The following is a 20,770-nucleotide window of genomic DNA, read 5'->3' as shown; positions in this document are numbered from 1 at the left end:
CATCCATGTGTGTTGGTGTCTGCAGGGAGGGGCAGGGGATGGACCAGGCTCTGCTTGGGGGGGCCCAGCAGAAGGACAAGAGGTGTTACTGCAAATTGGCAACAAGAAACCTCTGAAAGTCCAACTCCTGGGTTTGTCCCCACCCACTGTGCCGGGTGTTTCTGATGCCCAGGCCGCCTGCAGAAGTGGCAGAAAAGGAGGGGTTTACTCTTTTCAGCAGTTTGCCTGCACAGCAGGAACATGCCTGGCTTGCTGCCAGCAGGCTGGAGTGCTGCTGAGCACCCAGCCAGTAACACTTGTCAGCTACAGTGAACACCACAGAAAGCTGAGGTTTCCTTAGAATTCTAGTAATTTAATACCTCACTGCCATGAAAACAGGTACATCTGTTCCCTCTCTTATGCCCTCTCTGCCTCCCATCCCCTCAAGCAAGCGACCAAGCCTGTAAAGTATCTGTTTTTTTGATGCTTGTTTTGTTTTTCCTGGCAGTTGGGTGAGCTGAACTTGGTTCACAAACAGGACACGTGGATCACCAGAGCTGAAGGCAGGTGAACTCATCCCTTCCGGGCAGCAGTGAACTGTTACACCAGCCCAGACGCCCAAACACAGACTCCTGCTTCACAAACACCACTAAAACAAAGCTCATGTCACCTGCTTCAGAGCTCCTGGATCACAGGGACAGAAACGAGCTGTTGGTACAACCAAAATCCACTCAGCGGTGGCCAAATTCCACCCTCTCACAATAAAGATCTAAGAGGACAGGCTGGACTGTGCCTGGTGAGGATTATTGTGTGTGGTAGGGAATGGGATCGTTTGGGGGGGACCCAAGGGCTGGCAGTCCCCCACCTCAGATGGGGCTGCTGCTGTAGGTGACAGGTTTTGGACATTTTGCAGTTAAGGATGGGGTTTATCTAACAATCAGTCTGTAGCCCCCTTGTTTTTTTCTATTCTGCTTACAAAAATAACAAGTCTTATGTAAGAGCCCATTCTGCCATTGAAGACAAAATTCAGCGAGCTGGAAAAACACAAATATCCCCCAAATCCTTTAACACACCCTCCAGTATATACACACAACAAAACCCACTTGTGAGCTATTTAGACCTTTGAAATAGCAAATTTTGTAATTTTTTTTACTGATTTCCAAAGGAGTCACAGCAGCAGGATTTGCTGTTGCTGGTGAGGGAGGCTGTGGGAGTACCTCCCTTGCTGAACTTCTTACTGGGATTAGTTCAGTGCATGTCACAAATCTTATATGGAAGAGGCATAATCACACATTAAAAGGGAAAAGAAAGAATCCATGGAACAGCTTGTGGAGGAAAAGGGAATGGGGCTGGTGTGAAATGCAGCAAATCCACGTACTGGGATGTGGCTTCAAGCCAGTGCTGCCAGAAAGGGAAATTCTCCCTTCTCCCTCACCCTTCTCTACCCCTAATGCTTCTTCTACCACTTTAACGTGTGGAATTAAATTGTGGGGAGTCCCCAAGTGCCCAAGCTGGTACTTGGGCATAAACTTAGGGTTTGGGCAGCCAATAAGCTCTTTCTCCTCCTCTGCTTTGAAAATGGAGTTATTTTTTACAGGCTTATCCTGACTGGAAAGGCCGAGGGTCACCAGCATGGAAACAGCCAGTAGCTCTGCCTTAAAGAGCACTTGAATTAATGAAGGGACATATTTGTTTCTGTTGACAGAAAACAACCTCAACTCAGGTAAGGATGAAAGAGAACCAGATCCATATTGAAGGAAGGCTTCCAGCACAATGGCTGAGGCTGCAGGAGGAAAACAGAAGGATTTGCAGCAGGTCATCTTTTGTAACTTTCTCAAAAAACATCTCAGAACAGACCATTTATTTATGAGAAGCCCACCATTGATAGAGACATACAGGCAGAGGGAAACAAAAAACCCAACAAGTCAGATTTTTGGCTCGGTGTGCCAGTCATGCTTTCCATAAAATTTGGGCTTTCTTGAAAATTAAACCATCAGAAGATAATGATTTGAAGTATTTTGTTACAAGTCTCCCAAAACAGAATTAAAGTCATCAGTGGGGTTCAAAAAAATGTACAAATCTCAAACAATTGCTGCCTTTGGTGACTAACACCCTTCAGCACTTACAGACAGTGCTTGGCTCCATTTTAAACATGAACAGTGCAAAAGCAGCTCCAAAGAAGCAAAGAAAAGCCAAAATATGGCTTCATAAAACAACATATAAAACAACATATAAAACAACATATAAAACAACTGGCAAGAAAACTTCCTCTGTGGAGTAGGACCTGGTCAACTCTTCACCAGCCTCAACTTCCTACATGCCTCAGCACCCCCAGGTCTAAATTACAATTTATTTTAAGTTCTTTTAGTTTTAAACCCAATGGGAACAGTATTTGGTAGTGCCTCTAATAATGGAGGGGAACAGTTACAGCCAGGCAGGGCAGTTAGGTGAATCTTTAATTGCAGTTACATCATTACTGACAACTCCAGTTTTCAGTTGCTTTTCCCCTTTTGGTTTAACTTTCTCCATCATAACTGGCTTCTGGACTGGGTTTTTTTTTTTAATATTATGTGGTTTTAATCAGACTCAAACCAGTTTGAGTATGAAAATTAAACGGCACCAAATACAGGTAACACTATTATAGAAGAATAAAGTTGCAGAACATTAGCAGTAAGAAAACAAATGTTGTTCTTAACAATAAGGAAAATGGGATCTGCAGGAGGGACCTCTCTGAATAGAGGTGAATACAAGCCCATAGCCTTGGCATCCATGAAAGATCCTTGGCTTTGGCAGCGGAAGAATGACCTGTTTCTTCCCTCTTTATCCAAGGGAGGGGTTAGCATATGAGAAGGAAAGAGAGGCTGTCTGGTTCCACTTGTGTAAACGGGCTGCAATTCCAGAAACAGCCAAAATTTCAGTGACATGCTTCAATTTACAGAGCAGTGGTTGTGCTGAGGGTTGAGCCTTGCAGCTGGCAGCCAGCTGGGAACACAGGCTCGTTCTTTGCTTGCTTCCTCCACGGAACGTGCATCCTTTCCGTAAAAGACTCTGGATTCTCATTTTAAATTATCCTCGTTTTTGAACACTACTGGTATTCACATTCCAAACCACGTAAACCCAAGCGCCAGCAAATGAGAAATGCTGTGAGTCCTGCAAGAAGTGCTGCAAGTGCTAGAAAATAAAGTTCAGGAAAAGAGCAATTAAGAAATGTTCAAGTCTGGGGGCGTACACTGCTAAAACTCAGAACTCACACCACCACTGCCCAGAGCCATTCCCCTCCAAACCAACAACTGGGAACTGCTTAAGGAAGCTTTGCCTAACGCGGGAGAACATCCCCACGGTTCCCATTCCCAGTCTACCACGTGTCCGTGGCTCTGCTGATCTACTCTGCCACGGGGCTTTTAAACATCTGCAGGATCGTCTTTTGCTTGTTCTTAGGCAGCGAGCAAATTTCGTTTTTGTCACTGGTATTGACCACACAATTCAAAACCTTTCCCTCCTTGATGCCGGGGGATTTCACCCGGACCTTGGTAGGCGACTGCCAGTTTTCATTGCAGGAACCTTTCCGAGTCTTGTAGTGATTGGTTTCGGCCTGTTTTTTTGATCCCTTGGAGTCTTTGGCCACCTTGGAACTCCCCTTTTTAGCAGCAGAGTCTTTCAGAGACTGAGGTGGTTTGGTGCGAAGCAGATACTCGTCTGGAGAACCCTTCTGCCGGTTGAGTGTCCTTTCCTCCTTGTCCAGCTCCTTTTGTAGCTGCAGAGCCAGGAGCCTGTCCTGCTCCTCCTGCCTACGCCTTTCATAGAACTCCTGCTCAAAGGCTCTTTGTGTTTGCAAGCTGAAATCATTCATCTGCACCCCTTCTTCTTCCACACCTTCCGAACAGGTTCTTCTCCTCTTGTCAAGCACCCCTGAGTCAGTCACGGCATCAGCTGGGGCCTCCAGCAGCTTCCTTTTGGGAGTCTCCTTAGTGTTCTGCAGCCCCTCTGCTTCCTTTTCATCTGAGTGTGCAGCCACCTTCCCCAGACCACATCCTGCACTCTGCCTGTCACACATCATGGAATTCATCCCTGACTGAACAGAGGTACAAGTCTGAGGAGAGTTTTCAATGTTTATGCTTTCTACACGTGTTAAACTGCCACTGTTTGTCTCGATTTCATCATCTTTTCCTTTGGATCTACAAAGAGCTGTTCCAGACCCTTCCCCTTCTGTGGCTTCATGAAGTGCACCTGGAACTCCATCTCCTAAACAATTTGGTCCTGGTGTTTTTTCCTGGTTGACAGTAGTGGTTTCACCTGAAGCCGAGGCACTGAAATAGTTCATGCATGATTCCAAAAACAAATCCTTAGCATCAGAATCTTTATTTACGCTGGTCAGCTGTGGAGACAGGGTCGGCATTTTTTCTTGCTCATCCTGCAATGCAGAACAGTTGCCTTCATTGCTCTTGGTCTCCTGAAGAACAGGGAGAGACCACCAAGAAAGTAAATTTATTAAAAGCCCACAGGTGTGAATAAATGCCAATCTCACTTCTCATAGCTGCACGGCCCCAAACTGCTCTGGGAGAGCAACTTGGATACTTGTCTTTTTTAAAAAATACCTAACTGTTTAATAATCATGAAAATATTTAAAACAACTCCAGAAGCCCAGCTAAAAGGACTAGAAACCACAACTGCAGTGTTTTCCTCTTATCAGTGACTCAAACCAACCATTCAGGCCTGCTCATGTTCTTTTGAGGCCTACCAGGAACGATCAGACAGACAGACAGACATGGAAAGATGTAAATCAGGGTGTGCCCCCCTCCAGCAGGCTCCAGAACTGGGAATTGTAGATATTGAGGGTAGCTTAAAACGGGTGAGATAACCTGCCCAGCACTGATGGGCACGGGGAATAGAGGATGGAATGCTACAGGCAAAGGGAAAATATCCCATAATTACCAACACTGAGATTCATAACAAAATGATTCCAGTTACCACTGAGCCAGGGCTGCTCCTGCTTCTTCCCGTGGTACTACAGAACAATGCTGGTCCCAACGTACCATGATGCTTCGGAGATAGGTACCTTAAAGGGAAAAATAAAAGTACACCCTTTTAAACATTTTTTCCTTGAATTGTCAGCCCTTTGCATTAATCAAGATCTTCAGGTTCGTTCTGACAAACCAAAACAACAAGAAGGGCAAGTGTTTCCCTTCTTCTCATATGAGGAGATGTTGTAACCTTCAGCACTTCACACATTTGTCCCCGATTATCCAGGGAAGTTGCCCTGCAGGATTCCAAGGAAGCAAATAGAGCAGAGGGACACTACAGGAAGAAACAGATCAATAATTCAATTCAAGAAACACTTGAATCCCTTACTTCTGAATGTCTCCAGCGTTGCTTGGTCTGTTCTTTGCCTTGCACAAGTGTGCTGGGGATGTCTGAGGCGAGAGGCTGTGTGCTGGTGACGGGCTGCTGAGCACGTGTCCCTCGGAATCCTCATTCTTCCATGGCAAGTAAAAACAGTGTTATATAAATAAAACAGAACACAACACAGACCAGAGAAACCCCCAGAGAACTGCTTTGGTTTTGCTGCACAATTAGTTATTTTTGCCCAAAGAATTCTAGAACTGTAAGTAACAGATAGTTCTATGGAATAAGAAAAGCTACACGTTGCATACACTTTCCTGGATCTAGTATTGAGGGACAGGAGGATTTGCTCAAATAAGTACACAGCTTTCCTCACTGGGTAGAAAAACTCCAACTAACCAGAACAAATTAATAAAACAAAAAAAAACCCCAAAAGATAAGGTAAATTTTCCCTGTGTGTTCCTTTTTTCCAGTACAGGTTACAGACGTTATTTTGTTCCAAAGAAGGATTTCTAAAATCATGGGGAAAAGGAAGTTTTCAGGAGAAAACCAAGGTTTTAAAATGTTTCACAATGACAACATGCAGCACATGTGCTGGATGCTGGACTTCAAGTGTGTATTACGTGTGTATTACAGGCAGAAATGTTTGGGGTTTTTGACCCTCCCGCTGGTTTTTCAAAAATTAATGGTCAACTAAGGCTCTGAAGTACTGGGGGCTGACAACAGCTTCCAACTACAACTAAAATAAATGCAAATTATTCCAAATTTTAGCTTTATCTCTGAGAAGCTGCTGGCACTGTATCACTGTTTTCTGCTGTCCCCCCTCGACCCTAACTCACCAGACTGTTACTGAGCTGCCAGGCCAGCTCTTCATCTTGCTTCAGCTGTTTCTCCATCTCCCTCCGCCTCTGTTCTGCCAACCTGTTCTCCTCCTCCTCCTCCTCTGCCAGCAGCCTCTGGATGAATTCCTCGCTTGCCTTGTTCTCCTCCTGTTCGTGCACTCGCCTCTCGGCCTCCACCTACAACAGAAGTGTTTGGGAACCCACCTGGTCACAGCTGCAGGACCACACTCTGCACCAGAACCTCTGAGCTGACGCTCCTTAAACGCGAACCACCCGCTGGTCACAAAAACCAGAACCAGCATTAACTGCACGAGTCTCCAAAGGTGTAAATCACCCTGATACCGTGTGCAGGGCCTTGGGTTTGACCACAGCCTTTTGGTTTCTGCCAGATTACACCACTAGTCTTGCCCACCTGCAAGGTTAAACTCCATTCCTCACCTTTTCACACGAAAACTAAGATCTCCAATACATGGATCTACAGAGCAACTGGGATTAAGATTCCTTCTAAGGCTGGATGGCAGCTATTCCACAGCATTTGCTCAACTTGCTTATGTCATTGTATCATCACATACCCCAGTGACAGCACAGCTCTTCTACAAGTCCTGCTCTCCTGAAATGCACAAAACCCAAAGCAGCAGGCCCAGAATTTTGCATCTGCCTTCCTTCCAGCAGATACCCACTGAGAGATCAGTTACCAACAACTCCACGAGGACAGCAAAGTACTTCAAGACTGAATAAATCTTTCTTTACTGGGTAAGGGAATTTGGAAATTACCTCCAGTTCTCTGCTTCACTCACACACTCCCCCTGCTCCTGTAACCACCAGCAAGGGGCTGTCAGGGAAAGGAGCATTCTTGCATATTTTCCAACTATAAATCTTAATACTAGTGTGTCTGAATTGGAAGAGGGATCCTTAAATAGGCAAAACTGAAACTTCTTAAAAATATTTTCTTCTGGTTTTCAAATGACTGGAGGTAGCAGAATAAGAAGAAAGAAAACACTGTATTCATCCAATTGTGGTCTGTAAGGCAAGCATAAAACCAAAGCCCAAACAGTTCCAAATATTTACATTTGCTACTTTTAAGTGCATTGGTTGAGAGGTGAGGTAGGAGGTACAGATCAAGAAAACTTGAGAAATGTCACCTCGTGTCAAACACAAGGAAATCTCTCTTCTTCCATAAATGTAATCCATCCTTTAGGAGTGACCAGTATGTTCTTGCAGTTGCAATGTGCTTTAAAGTATCTTTATCACTAAATACCATAACAGCTGTTTGTGGGAAAAATTCATATAACTGGGAGCAATTCAAGTAACTGGATCCAAAGTATTTTTACTTTTAAATGTAGTTTTAGACTTACCTTGCTAATCTCTGCTTCATATTCCTGCCTCAGCTCCCCAGGCTTGCTCAGCTGGTGCTGTGGTTTGGGGGCACAGACTAATGGATAGGAAAAAAAACAAAGTAAGGAACAAAGCAAGATCATGACAGTCAGCAACTATTTTAACAACAGACAACTTTCACACCCTGTCACAGGAATGATTTGACTGAAATCAAGTGCTGTGATAAAAAAAAAAATAAAAGCACTTTGTGTTACAAAGGAATAAAATTCCCACAGTAGAAAAGCACAGTGTCACAGAGTGGCAGGAGCAGGCTGTGATTTCCAAGCACTGTATATAAAGTAAATATGATGGAATAGGTTGCCCAGAGGAGCTGTGGCTGCCCCATCCCTGGAAATGTTCAAGGCCGGGTTGGACGGGGCTTGGAGCAACCTGGGATAGTGGAAGGTGTCCCTGCTCGTGGCAGGGGGTGGAATGAGATGGGCTTTAAGGTTCCTCCCAACCCAAACCACTCCATGATTCATCCTGTGTTGGTACACTGACCATAACATGTGTTTTTCACTTGTTGTGATTAAAAAGACCTCATAACACTGCGCGTGGAACAAGGTGCCATAGAGCCAACCTACCAACAAGTCTCCCCCAAGGGAGCTTGCAACATAATAAACCCCAAAATGCTTCTTCAAAAAGTCAGTCAGATTTCACTTCCTTCTCTCTGGCACTACAATTTCAGGCTCAGACACTCTTGCATTGACCAAACCCCTGGAATCTCTAACCAAACTAATCGACTTAAAAAACTTCTAACCACTTCACTTACTTGACAGTGATAAAGAAACACACCCGCACACCCAAACACTGCTTGCAGATACTACAGCTGAAAACGAGTAATAAGAACTGGTGCTTTTGCAAGGCCAGGCAGCTACACACCAGCACTTTGTGCCAAAGGCATGAACAAATACCCACTGCCGTGACCTGACAATATCATTTTTACTCTCTGTACTACAAATGAAAGAGGCACTGCCCAACTCTTCCCTGCCCCTTTCGCAGGAGAGCTCTGCCTCTGCCTTGCCCACCTGCCTACCCACAGCTCTTCATTTCCCAACATCCAAAGTCCACCCACAGTAACTACCGTGGCAAAGCAAAGACATCCCAGGACAAGTGACATTTCACTTACTTTCCTCGTCCAAGTCCTGCCCGTTAATCCTCCTCTCGCACTCCTCCGGGTAATTCTTCTGAATCTTCTCCCAGAGCTCCCAGTTAACAAGAGTGTTTCTGCGGGCATTGTACCGTGCCCAAGAAGAGACTCGACGCCGACAAAAAGGGCAGGAAAGACTGGCCTTTTCCACTGTCAGCTGGAAGCAGGAATTACAGAGGGTATGGCTGCACGGCAGCGTGACGGGCTCCACGAAGATCTCCATGCAAATTTGGCAGAGGCAGTCAGACAAGGAAAGTGGGGCCTTGGATTTCGTTGACATACTGACTCGGGGTAGACAAACAAGACTAGGACAACATCAGGGCCTGAAAGCAAAGTCAAACGTTCAGGTTCCTTATGGGAACTAAAATAAATAAAACAGAAAATGTTTTACAACAACTTTAAGAAAATGTTAGTGGATTTAGAAGCCTGTCTAAGTGGTTGCTTTTGCTCAGGATTCTAGACAGATTCTAGATGAAGATTCAAATCTTTCCAAAACTCATGGAAAAATTGTACCAGGCTTTCCTACTGCAGCGTCCTGTGAGCTGTAACAGGTGCTTTGGGGATGGCAACCCAGTGGTGAGGCGAGAGGGGGAAAGAAGGTGAGAGTTCTTCCAGCCACTTCTATTACTCCACTTCTCTCCCAGCCCTCTCTGTCTGTGCTATGCTATGACAAGCTATGCTGGATATGTTATCCCAGTTACCTTAACCTTCCATTTGCTCAATTTTTCAGTACATCCATGTCCTTCAAAAGCTGCTTTTGGCACAGACTTGCTTCCAGCACATTCTGAAGGTGAAATACATCATCAGGGCAGAGCAGCTTCTTTCTCGTTCATTTGCTTGCACAAGCTCAGACCAAAAAGCAAAAATACTTTTTTCCTATGATAAACGAAGAATTAAGACTTCAGCACCTTCTTGTATGACTTGAAACAATGGGGACCATCTGGCTCCTCACAGGATTTTTCCACTTGGCCTCTGTGGGAGAGAAAATAAGACACATGCAGCAGAAAGAATAAAACGACCGATTTATAAGCTACAAGCTTCTTAAACAGGCAGCCACAGGAGGTGTTTGAGAGAAAGGCTGCGATTCCCCACACAGAACTCGCCATGGCGACAAACACGCTTTAAGGCGGGTTTTACTACCACCGCTGTTTTTTATTGATTAGAAAATTAACCCCCGGGGGCGCGGGTGCTCAGAGATAAGGGCTCTCCCCCCCGCGCCCCGGCCCCGCTCAGCCCCGGCCCCTCAGGGCTCCCTCGAGCGCTCCGCACCCACCGCAGCGGCTCCGCCACAGGCCCCGCAATGGCGGCCGCGCCCCGCCCCTCACGGGGCCCTTCCCGCCGTCCTGCTGAGGGAACCGGCTCCTCCTCCTCCTCCTTGCCCTCCTCCGCCGCCGAGCCTGCTGGGAGGGGGAGCCTGCGGGCCCTGCGCGGAGAGGTGGGATTGCCTGTGGCGATACAAGTGAGGGTTAGCGGCTCCCCGCTGCCAGAGGGCGGCGTGAGGCGGGACACTGCGAGGCGATCCTTCCCCGCTGCCGGGAGAAGCGCCGTGCCCTCAGGGGCCGGGGCCGGCCCGGGGCGCGCTCACCTGCCCTCGGGAGCCCAGGGCACATCCCGCCGCAGGTCCCGCTCCAGCACCTCCGCCTGCAGGTCGAAGCGCAGCTGCAGCCCCTGCAGGCTGCGGTCCAGGGCCGCGAACCGATCCTCCAGGGCGTGCAGCCTGCCTTCCACCCTGAGCGGGGGAGACGAGGGGAAGGGAATCTCTGGAGGGTTTGGGGCTTTCTGCCGCGGCACTGCGCCGCCAACAGCTCCAGACCCCAAGCTGTGAGAACATACGCCGCTAAAAATCACGTTTTGGTTTTTTTTGTTTGTTTTTTGTTTTTTCTTCACGCCCCATGTCTTTTTGGCCCTTTTCTGGTGCGGAGGTCTTACAACCTCTAAAACCAGCTGCAAAATCAGTGTGGACATGTATTTGCAGGTCTCAAACATTTGCATTATTAGTGGCATAGGCTGGTGTTTTTTTTTCTCTAATACGTTTTGAGGTGATTTATGCTTTTATTTGTAGTATCGTGATGTTTTGAATCACTTTCATTTGGTGCCTTCTCATTTCTCCTCGGAGTAAGAATGATGCAAATAATAAAAAACCCACCCGCAGTGTTTTTCTTCTCCCATCAGCTCGTCCTGTTCTGGTTCTCCCTTTTGTAGGACTGTTCTTCCACGGAACAGCTCTGTGATAAAAACTGCTTCATAGCTTTTATTTATTAACTGCTTTTCATTACTTGGTATCTGTTGTATTTTTCCTTACTTAAAATCGTAAATTATAAGACCAAAGAAGAGGTTTTGGGTTTTGAGCTATTCCACTCCACTTTTGCTGAAGAAAACTGCCAAATTTAAGAGAATTTGCTGTATTTAGGGAGAAACTACAAGGCAATGCAAGTATTTATGCTTTGAGCCCATTTCTTTGCTGGAGAGACAGGCTGTGCTGGGCTTCTGTCCCCCCAGGTGGTTTTTGGAAAGATAGTTTTCTCCAGCTTTTCCTCTGTTATCTGACTGGCACAAGGCATGTTCTTGAGAGTCCTGAGGATCTCAAAGCTATCAAGATATAAATCCTTCAGAGTTCCTTCCTAAATACTGAACAACTGTCTCACTACTATGTAAGCAATGTGTGGTTTATTAGTAGAGCATCAGCTACTTCTTAGAGAATTTTTTGCGATTTTTCTTTCTGTTTTACTGGCAGAACTTCAGACTATATTAGCTAAACAGAAACTGCACCGTTGCTAATTTTTTTTACAGAGAAGACCCTGCGTTTTTCCCTTTAGCTTCTCTTTCTCCACCCCCAGTTTGCCCTACTGCTTCTGTTACTATTATTGTATTGTTCTAATGTTCAGGGAATGGAGTTCTGAATTGTGACCTACTTGTGTTAAACACTGTATTCAGGTCTTTTGCCTTGTTTGTTGTGGCACTATTATGCATACCTTTGGCTTTTTTTGTACAAAAAATACACAGCAGCTTTCAGGTGGTGACGTTAAAAAATAAAAAACCCAAACAAAACCCTCCGAACAAACAAATTAATTTTACACTGTATGAACAGCAGATTAGATAATTTACCCATAGTTTTCCATTCTTTCACAAGTACTCCAAGGTATTTTAAAGCCAGTTGTTGTAAGAGAAGGACCAAGAATGCCATTTTTTCCCTAACAGTAGCTCCCCCCTCTCCCTGCTGCCTCTTCTCCTGCCACCTCCTTCTCCAAGGCCTACTTTGGGTTCTGTCTGCAGTTGACCTGAGCGACGAAAAAATAAAAAGACATCAACCGTGGCACATTTTACTAAGTACCCCAGACCTTAATTCATTGTCTGGCCGCTTGAGCACATCCTCCTAACGATTTTCTGTTGTTTCCTGAGGCTACAAGACTTCCTCTGCATCTTCCTGCGGCAGGACTCCTCTTGCCTCAGCAAGAATCTGGGGACTAAACCCGAACTTAAATCGGAAAATTGAGTTTGTGCGATGTACAAATGCAGAGTTGAGAAGAAGTGGAAGGGTTGATGTGTCATAAGGGGATCGAGTCCCTCAGCACAGAGAGAGCAAGTGGATAAAATGAGGTGTGAATGAGTTTTAGAGGGGGGGAGGTGTCAGAAAATCAGTGTCCTGGGGGAGATACTCGCCGGTGAATTGCTCCCTGTTTTGCAGCTTTTTATCATGGTAAATAAGCTTCCTCGTGGCCCATTCTCGGCCCTTCTCCTTTACAAATAAAGTTATCGAAGATCTCATCAGTCATGCTACTGTCAGTGTGGTAGTTTGTTTCTCAGCAGCCTTTTAGTCCAATGCTTTACCAGTTGACCATTTTTGTCTCTCCAGCACTTTTTTGGGGGGTATATTGCCCGTCTGTAAATCGATCTTATGTATCTTTAAGCACCTGTAACAAACATTTCAGCATTTGCTAATTTGGGGTCTAAAAACATCAGTTCAGTTACACCACGGTAGGGCCCGTCTCCTGCAGCTTTTAGTGAATTCTGATACACTCAGTGCTGCTGCCTCTTGATCCAAGTTTAGAACAAAACGAGGAAGGACAGATTAAACCTCCTGCTTTCATTTCAATCCTGACCTCTGAACACTTTTCCTTTAGTGTGAGTGAAGTTACCACTGAGTCAGTGACCTCTAACTCTGGCTAGTGTACACACAAACCACATCCCCATTCTTTACCAGAAAGCTATTTAAAATTCCCCTCTCTCTCTTATTAGCCCACAGAACATACTTGGAAGCTATGCAGTAAAAGCACCAGCATTCCCACTTCTCTGAAAGTGTGGTCGTATGGGTAACCTTAGTTCTGCTATTCAGGCATTTACAGAAAATGACATTTTAGAGCTGTCACGTGGTTTTATTTTCCAGGCCAGTGCAGCCTCCAAGCTCTCCCTGTTCACTCACTCAGACACTTCTTCAAGAAGTTTACCACAGATGTAATTTTCACTTTTTTCTTTCAGGAGCAGTTCCAGTGTTTCTCCCTTGGGTCAGGTCTCTAGTATCTATTTTTGTGGTCACCACTGTTTGGAGTCATAAAAGCTGAGGGAGGGAACCCTGTTAGTATCTCGAGGAGAGGAGCAGTTTTTTTCCAAGTCAGTCTGTCAACACCTAATCGTTCATTTCCTAAACAGAAGTACTGCATCCCATTGGCTGTGATACTCTTGGTAGTGATCGTTTTTACTGCAGGTAAATCACACTGTATGTGTGACAGCTGAGTTGGCTTAAAAATGTCTTTTTACTGTAAAGGCAACACATCATAGAATCACAGAATGGTTCGGGTTGGAAGGGACATTAAAGATCATTCCCTTCCACCCCCTGACATGGTCAGGGACACCTTCCACTAGCCCAGGTTGCTCCAAGCCCTGTCCAGCCTGGCCTTGGACACTTCCAGGGATGGGCCAGCCACAGCTGCTCTGGGCAACCTGTGCCAGGGCCTCCCCACCCTCACAGTAATATGAAAGCCCAGAAGTGAAAATCCACTGGGAGGGAACAGTATCCTGCCTGTCTCTAACTGCTGACAATTCCAGACCCGTTTTTGACTCTTTCCTCCCGAAGATCCGTGCTCATGGTCTGTATCTGATCTGAGCCTCTGTCCCCCTGCAGCTGAGCCGAGCACAGGGAGCGGTGCCAGCAGGGGCAGCTGGGGCTGGATTGTTTTACAGGAAGCCAGGGGACCTGCTGGTCACGTTCCTCTGCCGAGGGCAGGCTTTGGCAGTGGAGGGTGAATCAGTGTCACCCGTGTCCTGATCCCACAGCAACACTGATTTGCTTTCTTTAAACTTACAAGAAAGGTCCAGTCTTGTTTGTTTTGTTGGGTTTTTTTTGCTAATGATAACCATTTACTCCCGATCTTTGAATCCTCCAGACTCTGAGGCATTTTCCGAAATTTGGTAATTCATCCCAAATCTCCCATTAACAACAGCAAACCTGAACTTCCTGTGGGTTATAAATCACCTGGCAACACCTCATCCAGCTGCAGGCCTTGGCTGGTGGAGCCACTGCCCAAATCCTGCAGCAAACAGCCAGGACAGCAGCCACGGAACTGACCACCACCATGGAGCTGGTGGCTCCGTCCCTCTTCCCTCCCCAGCGAGTGAAGAAGTCAGAGTGCCCATGAACCGCTCCCTCCCCACATACACACGATGTGTGTGTGCACACCCTGCTCCCCAGGCATGTTTCCAGGGAAGCACAGGTGTGCCATGCTCACAGGTTGCCTGGTCTCCTGCCCCAGCCCTCCCGGTCCCTTCCAGTGCCGCTCAGACCTGTTCAGCGTCTCATTCAGGGAGCGGAGGGAGATGCTGCCTTTAGCCATCTTCCTGGAGAGCACCAAGAGGAGAAGTAAAAGCTGGGCTTGCTCCTCTCTCCTGAAGCCGGCAGCAACAGCAGGGACAGGGGATCCGGGTCCTGCAGGAGGTTGTTTGTTCCAAGGCTTTTTATAGCCCGTATATCCAAATATAGGTCATGGATGCACCAGCACATGCTCATGGATATATCACACACCAAACCACGCACCTGAACCCCTTCCCCTGCCCCACTGACCACGTGTCTGCACACAGAAACTAATTCAGAGGTGGCACACAAGGAGGAAATTACACTGTTCTGTTTTTGATTTTCTGCTGTGTTTCGGCTTCATTTTGCTGTGGTGCCCATCAGCTCAGGTCCTGGGCCAAAGTCTCCTGCTGGGGAAGGCTGCACAAGCAGATTGCCTTTGGTTTCTTTAATTAAAAATGATATGATGGTAAAATCAGATTTGGATGAGAATGAGTTGTGTTTGTTTGCAGGGAGCTGCTTTGAGCTAAACCAAGACAGCAGGAATCTCTTCTATAAAGGATGGAGAGCCAGCACTGCCAGCTAATAATTATCAGGAGCTGGGTATGCAAGAAAACGACCTGGAAATTTTTCCATAATAATAATATGGGTGTGGTAAGAGCCCAGCTGGTGAAAAAGGCAGCACAAACTCCCCATCAGTGCAGCAGGTCCTCAGCCAGCACCAGGAATTCAGTTCTGTGACAGGTAAAGGACAGGTTGGGGAGAAAAAAAATCCTCTTTTTTAAATTATTTGCCCATTCCATGGGAAATCCAGCACGAACTGAACATGTCAAGAGCTGCAGCATTCCCACTTAGTTCTTCCTACCTTCAATTTGCAAATGAAGAGATGCTTCTAGCAAGCCAAGTTCTGCTCACTGTGTTTCCAAAGCTTTGGGAAGACGAAGTATTTAGGTAAGGAGAAGTCATGCCTTTGGCCCTTCACATTCCCCCTGTGACAGGGGTATAATACACTTTTTGACAGAATTTTGTGTGAGTTTGGCAATATTAGAGTGAGTCTAAGCACAAGGGAACAGTGAGAGAGAAGGCATTTATTTAAGTGTAATAGTTCTTTTTCCCTGGGATAAACAACTGACAGCTGAGCCATCAAACAGGTGTTAACAGTTCCCCTGCTCCCTCCTTTACTGCAGCGTGAGCAAAACCAATTGGCAACAACAGGGAAACTCATTTAATTTACTCATTAATTGACGCTTCCCTGGTCTTACAGAATGATGGAAAATAGATTCCACTACAGCTGGTTTAAGCCAACTGGGCTACAGCTTCATGGGGAGAGTCACACAGAGCACTGCAACAGTGCAAACCCCACAGAGCACAGCCAGCAACAGCCCTGTCACTGCTCAGCACCCTCACTCAGCATCGGGGTGTCCCCTCAGTGCTGAATTCCTCTTCCAGCCTTAATTACATCAGCTTAGTCATGGACTGATACCACCTAAATGTAAAGACCCGTTTCACTTAATTCAAGCAGCAAACTGCCAACCCTGCAGGAGATGGCAGCTGTGAACACAAGAGCCACAGAGAACCAGCATGAGGCCAGGGACACCACGAGTGCACAGCAAATCTCTTCCCCTTCCAAGGGACGTGGGGGTTCACTGCCCAGGTCACTGTCAGTGGATGTAACTGGCTCTGAGGAGTGGTTCTGCCCCCCCAATGTCTGCAAACACCTGGGTATTTACAGTTCTGGCAAGGGATACACCGACACAGAGCTGCTCTGGTCAGCGACCAGCACCCTCCTGGAGCCTTTGATCTCTGCGCACGAGAGCCAGTTCACCTTCTCTCCGTGCTCGATGGTGAGCTTTGGCACAACTCCAGTCTGTTCACTTGAGGACACTTTGTTGAGCTTCCCATTTTTCCTGCTGGAAGCAGGTGCTTGGGCCTTCCTCCTCTGCAGAGATTTTGCTGGACTTTTCTGCTGCTTCCCAACCTCGCTGCCGACATCCCAGAGCAGGACTTTCCCGTCGTTTCCTCCAGACAACAACCAGTACGCCTCTGGCATAAAGAGGACCTGGGAGACTCCCAAGCTGTGCCCCTGGAACTCCAGCTCACGTTCAAACTTGACACCAGTGACTCGGAATATTCTGATTTTACCGTCCTGAGCTCCGCAGCCAAAGACGTTCCCGCAGGAGGCGACGGACAGGGAATGTGCGAGCGGCGGGTTGAAGAACTGCCCGGCTGACTGTGGGCTGTCGTCCTCCAGGCCACACTCCTGCAGGTTTGTGGTCCACAAGGGGCGAGCCTTCTGCAGGTTCCACAGCATGACCTGGAAAAAACCAGGACGAATGAATGATTTGTCCATTTCACACAAAATCCGATCTTTAGCAGTAAAAATGAACCACCACACTTCTGGTTCTAGCAGAGCAAAGGCTGTGCGTGAGTGCAAGAGGTGTAGGGTGTGTGGTGAGGAGGGGCTGAAGATGCCCTGATAAATATGGCAAATCTTTCCAGCCTGGTCTCCAAACCCCCACCGCCATACTCTGCAGTCAGTGACTCAGACCTTTAGACCACGAAGGGGATGCAAACCCTGCTCTAAAAGCCTCTGCATTTATCTCAGCAACAGCAATCCTGACATACTGCACATCAATTATTGAGAAGGAGGGACATGGAAACACTCGCAGTGAATAGAAATCAGTATCATTCTGGATTTTTGTCTCTGCTACGCACTTGCCCTACAATAATCATCACCATGAATGTGTCTGAAAAATGGGACAGCAAAATGCAAACAGCAGTTGAGGCTCTCATTTTTAAACAGGTGTATTTGTATTTCTTTTTATATCCAGTGAGTAGATCTGGTTTGTGCTATCGAGTAGGGTGTGCTTTTCCTGAAGAGATGGGGGGAGGTTGTGCTTTTAGTCTTGCTTTTCAAATGCCACCCCACCCCCAAGCCCCCTCTGAAGTGATAACTGTGCCTTCACACGAATCCTGGGTCTCTCATATAGCAGTTCAAGCACTACAGATTTATACTGAGCCAATTAAAAATAATTCTCTCAAGACTTTCATAGGATATGAATTGACAATAAGCATTTTCAAGGCCAACAGAGCCAGAAGCACAACTCAGTCTAATGCAGCACTGCTGTGCTGTTTGCTTCATAAAGCTAAGCTTTAATTTGTTGTTGATAAAAATATTCCTTCAGCAGTCAATCACCAGTAGTAATCACCAGCAGTAATCACCAGAAGTCTTTAAATTTGGGCCACAAAGGAGCTGTCACCCTGGCTCTGCCTTTCTGGAATCCAAGTCACGCTAAAACATCTGCAACACATCATTTCCTGTCACCTTCCTGTTTCAGTGACTGCTCTTGCTGCTGCATTAAAACTACTTTGCTATGGATGAAAGGGAAAACTTTCCACAACAACTGATTTGTAAATCAGAGAGGCTGGGTGATGCTTACAGAAAATACTCCTTTTTCCATCACGGACAGCACTGCAACAGCCTGATAAATCCATCAACTGCTGACAGGTTTCCTGCAGACTAAGTATTTTCTGTCCTCGTGGCATTTTCCCTGCTTCCTTGGAACTCCTGAAAGAACTGCAGCAACCTAAATTTCAGTTCTTACCAGCCACGGCTTCCCCGAGGGTTTGACTGTGAATCCAGAACATGTTTGGATGCTCGTGGAGCTCGTAACTTGTCCAAAGACATGCTGCAGCACAGCATTCCAGAGCTCTGCAGCTCAGCTCCCCTTTGGGAAATGATGCATCTTAAAGGCAGCCTCGATGCAGAAAAATGCTCTTTTCACTATATAAAAACACACTAATGAATCCCAACTCTTTCGGGATATTGACTTTCACCTAAAACCCAGCTTGCTGAGCTACAATAAAAGAAACTAATACTAAAAAGTCACAAAAAAAATAACCAGCTCACTTGCACCTAGTGGTATATAAATGCTTACAATTCTGATAAAAAGCTTCCAGGCTTGTGAATCTGCATTTTAGGGTCCTGAGTTAAGCCAGCTAAGGCACCGAGCATTTACTCCTCTCAGACTAGATCTATCATCAGGAATTTAATGTGGAAAATTACCATTTATCCTAACTACCAGCATGTATTTGCTCTAATGGGTTTGAGATGTGCTTTGGTTTCAAGAACACAGAGTGAAACTGTTCAGTGCTGTCAAACAAACTTCACCCTGACATGCTGGAACCACAGAAACCTTTGAGAAGTGACAGTTTCCATCTCGGGCTAAACCAGGAATGTGGTCAGATCTCAACCACTGGAAAGAAATTACTGAAAAACATCTGTTCTGGGTGGCAGGCTCTGAACTTAACTCCTAGCACGGTTCTTCTCAGAATGCAAAGGACAAAGTTTCCTCTTGACGAGGACAGAGAAGTGTAAAAAGGCAAAGAACATTTCATGCTTCCAAGAGATCAATCAGAACAAAGGATGAGTTGTAAAAATGACTTGTCCTTAGTGATATGCTCCACTTGGAAAGACGTTGTAGTAAAGGAGCTTTGCACTGTATTCTGATTTCCTCCCACCCCGCTCACTTTTGGATTGTAAATATTGAGGAAGATAAAAACAGGGAGAGGAACTGCTGAGTAGAAAATGGCACAAACAGCCTTGACACTTGGTTTTTGGGCCAAAACTACTTTTGAATAGTGATGGAGCTTCCCAGTGACTGCAGGCTGGACACCTTCACTTTCAGTGAAAGTCTGTGGGTGCCTCACTACGACAGGTGGGGTTATTACTGTTTCACTTCACCAATAACCATCTACGTGTATGCAAATCACCTGCATGTCCAGTCCACAGGAAACCAGGCTTTGAGGCCGCTGAGGTCGGAAGGCAACAGAGGAGCAGATGTTGGAGTGTCTCAGGGACCGTATGGCTTTCTTGCTTTCCAAGTCCACAACCTTTATGGCCCCCGAGTCATCTGCCGCGGCCAGGAAGCTGTCAGTGTCGCTCAGGGAGAGGCAGTTGATCTCCTCCTCGTTCACGTGGAAGCGCTCCAGGGGCTCCTGGAGGGCCCGGACATCCAGCACGCTGATGGTTTCTCCGTGGGAGGTGTACAGGGTGCTGGGGCGGCGGGCGGAGAACACCGCGGAGGTCACATCCTCCTCCCCCGGCAGCCGGAGCTGTCCCGCTGGAGAGCCTCCCCCATCCCACAGCGCCAGCTCCCCGCGCTCCGCGCCGGACACCACCAGCCCCTCTGCGCTCACAGACAGGCACAGGACAGAGGAGGAATGTCCACCAGTCCATTTGACTGCCATGCTTTGGGGACACCTCTGAAACAAACAAAAAAAAACCCTGAATTGAGCTGGTTGTTGGTCACATTACAGCAGAAAGTTATCAAAAAACAGGATCATCCTGCAAAGTACTTGAAACTTCAGTGTCCAGGTAAAGCAGGCATAGCTCAGTACCCACGTGGAGCTTTGGCTCAAACACCAGCAACACCAGGTGCTGGCAGGTCTTCTCCAACCTAAAGGACACAATGATTCTACGATCCTTTTAAAAGCAGCATTACCAGTTTAAGGCAGGTTAGTTGCAAGGGTTGCAACACGTTTAACTGGGTCTCAGAGCACGCCCATGGAGCTCGCCAAGCTCACCCTTCCCTGGCGTGACTGCTCACAGCCTGTGCCACAGCCCTGCTTACGGGACATCAGCAGAAAATTAAGTGAGGGAGGAAAAAAATAAAAAGAGTGGCACAAAAGCATAATAAGCGTTGGAGGGGCTGGGACACTGTGGGGAAAGGCGAGTTAATGGCAGGGCAGGGCACAGGCAACGTGGGGCTCGTGTGACAGCCCAGAAGCCGCTTCGCTGCCCTCCGTGGGTTTATCGCGTTACTGGGCAATAAACGGCTTATTTTCGTTTGGGGTATTTTTTACCATGTTACGCTTTCCACGTGATTTTTGCCGGGACACGTCTAAAGAGCAGCCAGCACCCATTCAATGCACCAGTAAAACTTCGGTCTCAGCGATTAAGTAACACCTACAGAGAGGGCCGACACCTTCCTCTCCCGCGGGCCGCGTGGGGGGGCCGATCCGCGGCCGCCCGCCCGCCCGTGAGCCGCTCCCTCACAACCCTCCGCGCCCGCGGCAGCTGGTCCCGCCCGCCCCGAGCCCCCCGCCCCGGCAGGCCCGGTCCTGGGGCCGCCCCCCGCGCCGCCGGGACCGTCCCCGGGGGTTCCGAGGGTGCGGGTCTCACCTCAGCCCCGCTCGGCTCGCCCGGCTCCCTCAGCCCGGCTCCCTCAGCCCGGCTCCCTCAGCCCGGCTCCCTCCGCGCCGCCCCCGCCCCTCGCGGCCGCCCCGCGCCCGCCGCGC

The 20,770-nt window shown here is 47.4% G+C and overlaps 2 protein-coding genes across 5 annotated transcripts; both read right to left on the bottom strand.

The window, feature by feature from the left end:
* Nucleotides 1–1,825: 1,825 nt before the first annotated feature.
* RNF168 (ring finger protein 168) lies at nucleotides 1,826–14,633 on the bottom strand. 3 transcript variants are annotated; one of them, XM_051782433.1, is made up of 10 exons: nucleotides 14,464–14,633; nucleotides 10,271–10,414; nucleotides 9,959–10,130; nucleotides 9,594–9,657; nucleotides 8,665–9,008; nucleotides 7,517–7,593; nucleotides 6,159–6,338; nucleotides 5,329–5,453; nucleotides 4,948–5,035; nucleotides 1,826–4,429 (listed from the first exon to the last, which is right to left on the bottom strand). In XM_051782433.1, exons 5-10 carry the CDS (start codon nucleotides 8,963–8,965, stop codon nucleotides 3,362–3,364), a joined length of 1,839 nt encoding a protein of 612 aa, XP_051638393.1. In that variant the 5' UTR covers nucleotides 8,966–9,008; nucleotides 9,594–9,657; nucleotides 9,959–10,130; nucleotides 10,271–10,414; nucleotides 14,464–14,633; the 3' UTR covers nucleotides 1,826–3,361. The 3 variants fall into 3 exon arrangements, with proteins under 3 accessions (XP_051638393.1, XP_051638392.1, XP_051638394.1); XM_051782432.1 differs by having other exon boundaries at nucleotides 9,387–9,657; nucleotides 14,464–14,631; XM_051782434.1 differs by lacking the exons at nucleotides 10,271–10,414; nucleotides 14,464–14,633 and having other exon boundaries at nucleotides 9,387–9,657; nucleotides 9,959–10,179.
* A 905-nt stretch (nucleotides 14,634–15,538) lies between these two features.
* On the bottom strand, nucleotides 15,539–20,721 carry WDR53 (WD repeat domain 53). Of its 2 annotated transcripts, none has more exons than XM_051782482.1 (3): nucleotides 20,655–20,721; nucleotides 19,244–19,735; nucleotides 15,539–16,784 (listed from the first exon to the last, which is right to left on the bottom strand). In XM_051782482.1, exons 2-3 carry the CDS (start codon nucleotides 19,718–19,720, stop codon nucleotides 16,197–16,199), a joined length of 1,065 nt encoding a protein of 354 aa, XP_051638442.1. In that variant the 5' UTR covers nucleotides 19,721–19,735; nucleotides 20,655–20,721; the 3' UTR covers nucleotides 15,539–16,196. The 2 variants fall into 2 exon arrangements, with proteins under 2 accessions (XP_051638442.1, XP_051638443.1); XM_051782483.1 differs by lacking the exon at nucleotides 20,655–20,721 and adding an exon at nucleotides 20,443–20,559.
* Nucleotides 20,722–20,770: the final 49 nt, after the last annotated feature.

This window comes from Manacus candei, unplaced genomic scaffold (assembly GCF_025592945.1).
Source record: "Manacus candei isolate 608988 ecotype Guabito, Panama unplaced genomic scaffold, ASM2559294v1 h1tg000015l, whole genome shotgun sequence".
NCBI classification, from domain to species: Eukaryota; Metazoa; Chordata; class Aves; order Passeriformes; family Pipridae; genus Manacus; species Manacus candei.
The sequence above is the reverse complement of the archived record's forward strand: the minus strand, read 5'-3'. Positions and strand labels throughout refer to the sequence as shown.

What these genes read in the sequence shown, in the direction of transcription:
- RNF168 (XM_051782433.1), bottom strand. Translation starts at nt 8,965, where the DNA reads ATGTCAACGAAATCCAAGGCCCCACTTTCCTTGTCTGACTGCCTCTGC. An exon ending in ATGAAGCAGAGATTAGCAAG is followed by an intron (nt 6,339 to 7,516) that starts GTAAGTCTAAAA and finishes CTTCTGTTGTAG; the next exon opens with GTGGAGGCCGAGAGGCGAGT. An exon ending in AACGCTGGAGACATTCAGAA is followed by an intron (nt 5,036 to 5,328) that starts GTAAGGGATTCA and finishes TTTCCCTTTAAG; the next exon opens with GTACCTATCTCCGAAGCATC.
- WDR53 (XM_051782482.1), bottom strand. Translation starts at nt 19,720, where the DNA reads ATGGCAGTCAAATGGACTGGTGGACATTCCTCCTCTGTCCTGTGCCTG. An exon ending in CCTGTGGACTGGACATGCAG is followed by an intron (nt 16,785 to 19,243) that starts GTGATTTGCATA and finishes GGTTTTTTCCAG; the next exon opens with GTCATGCTGTGGAACCTGCA.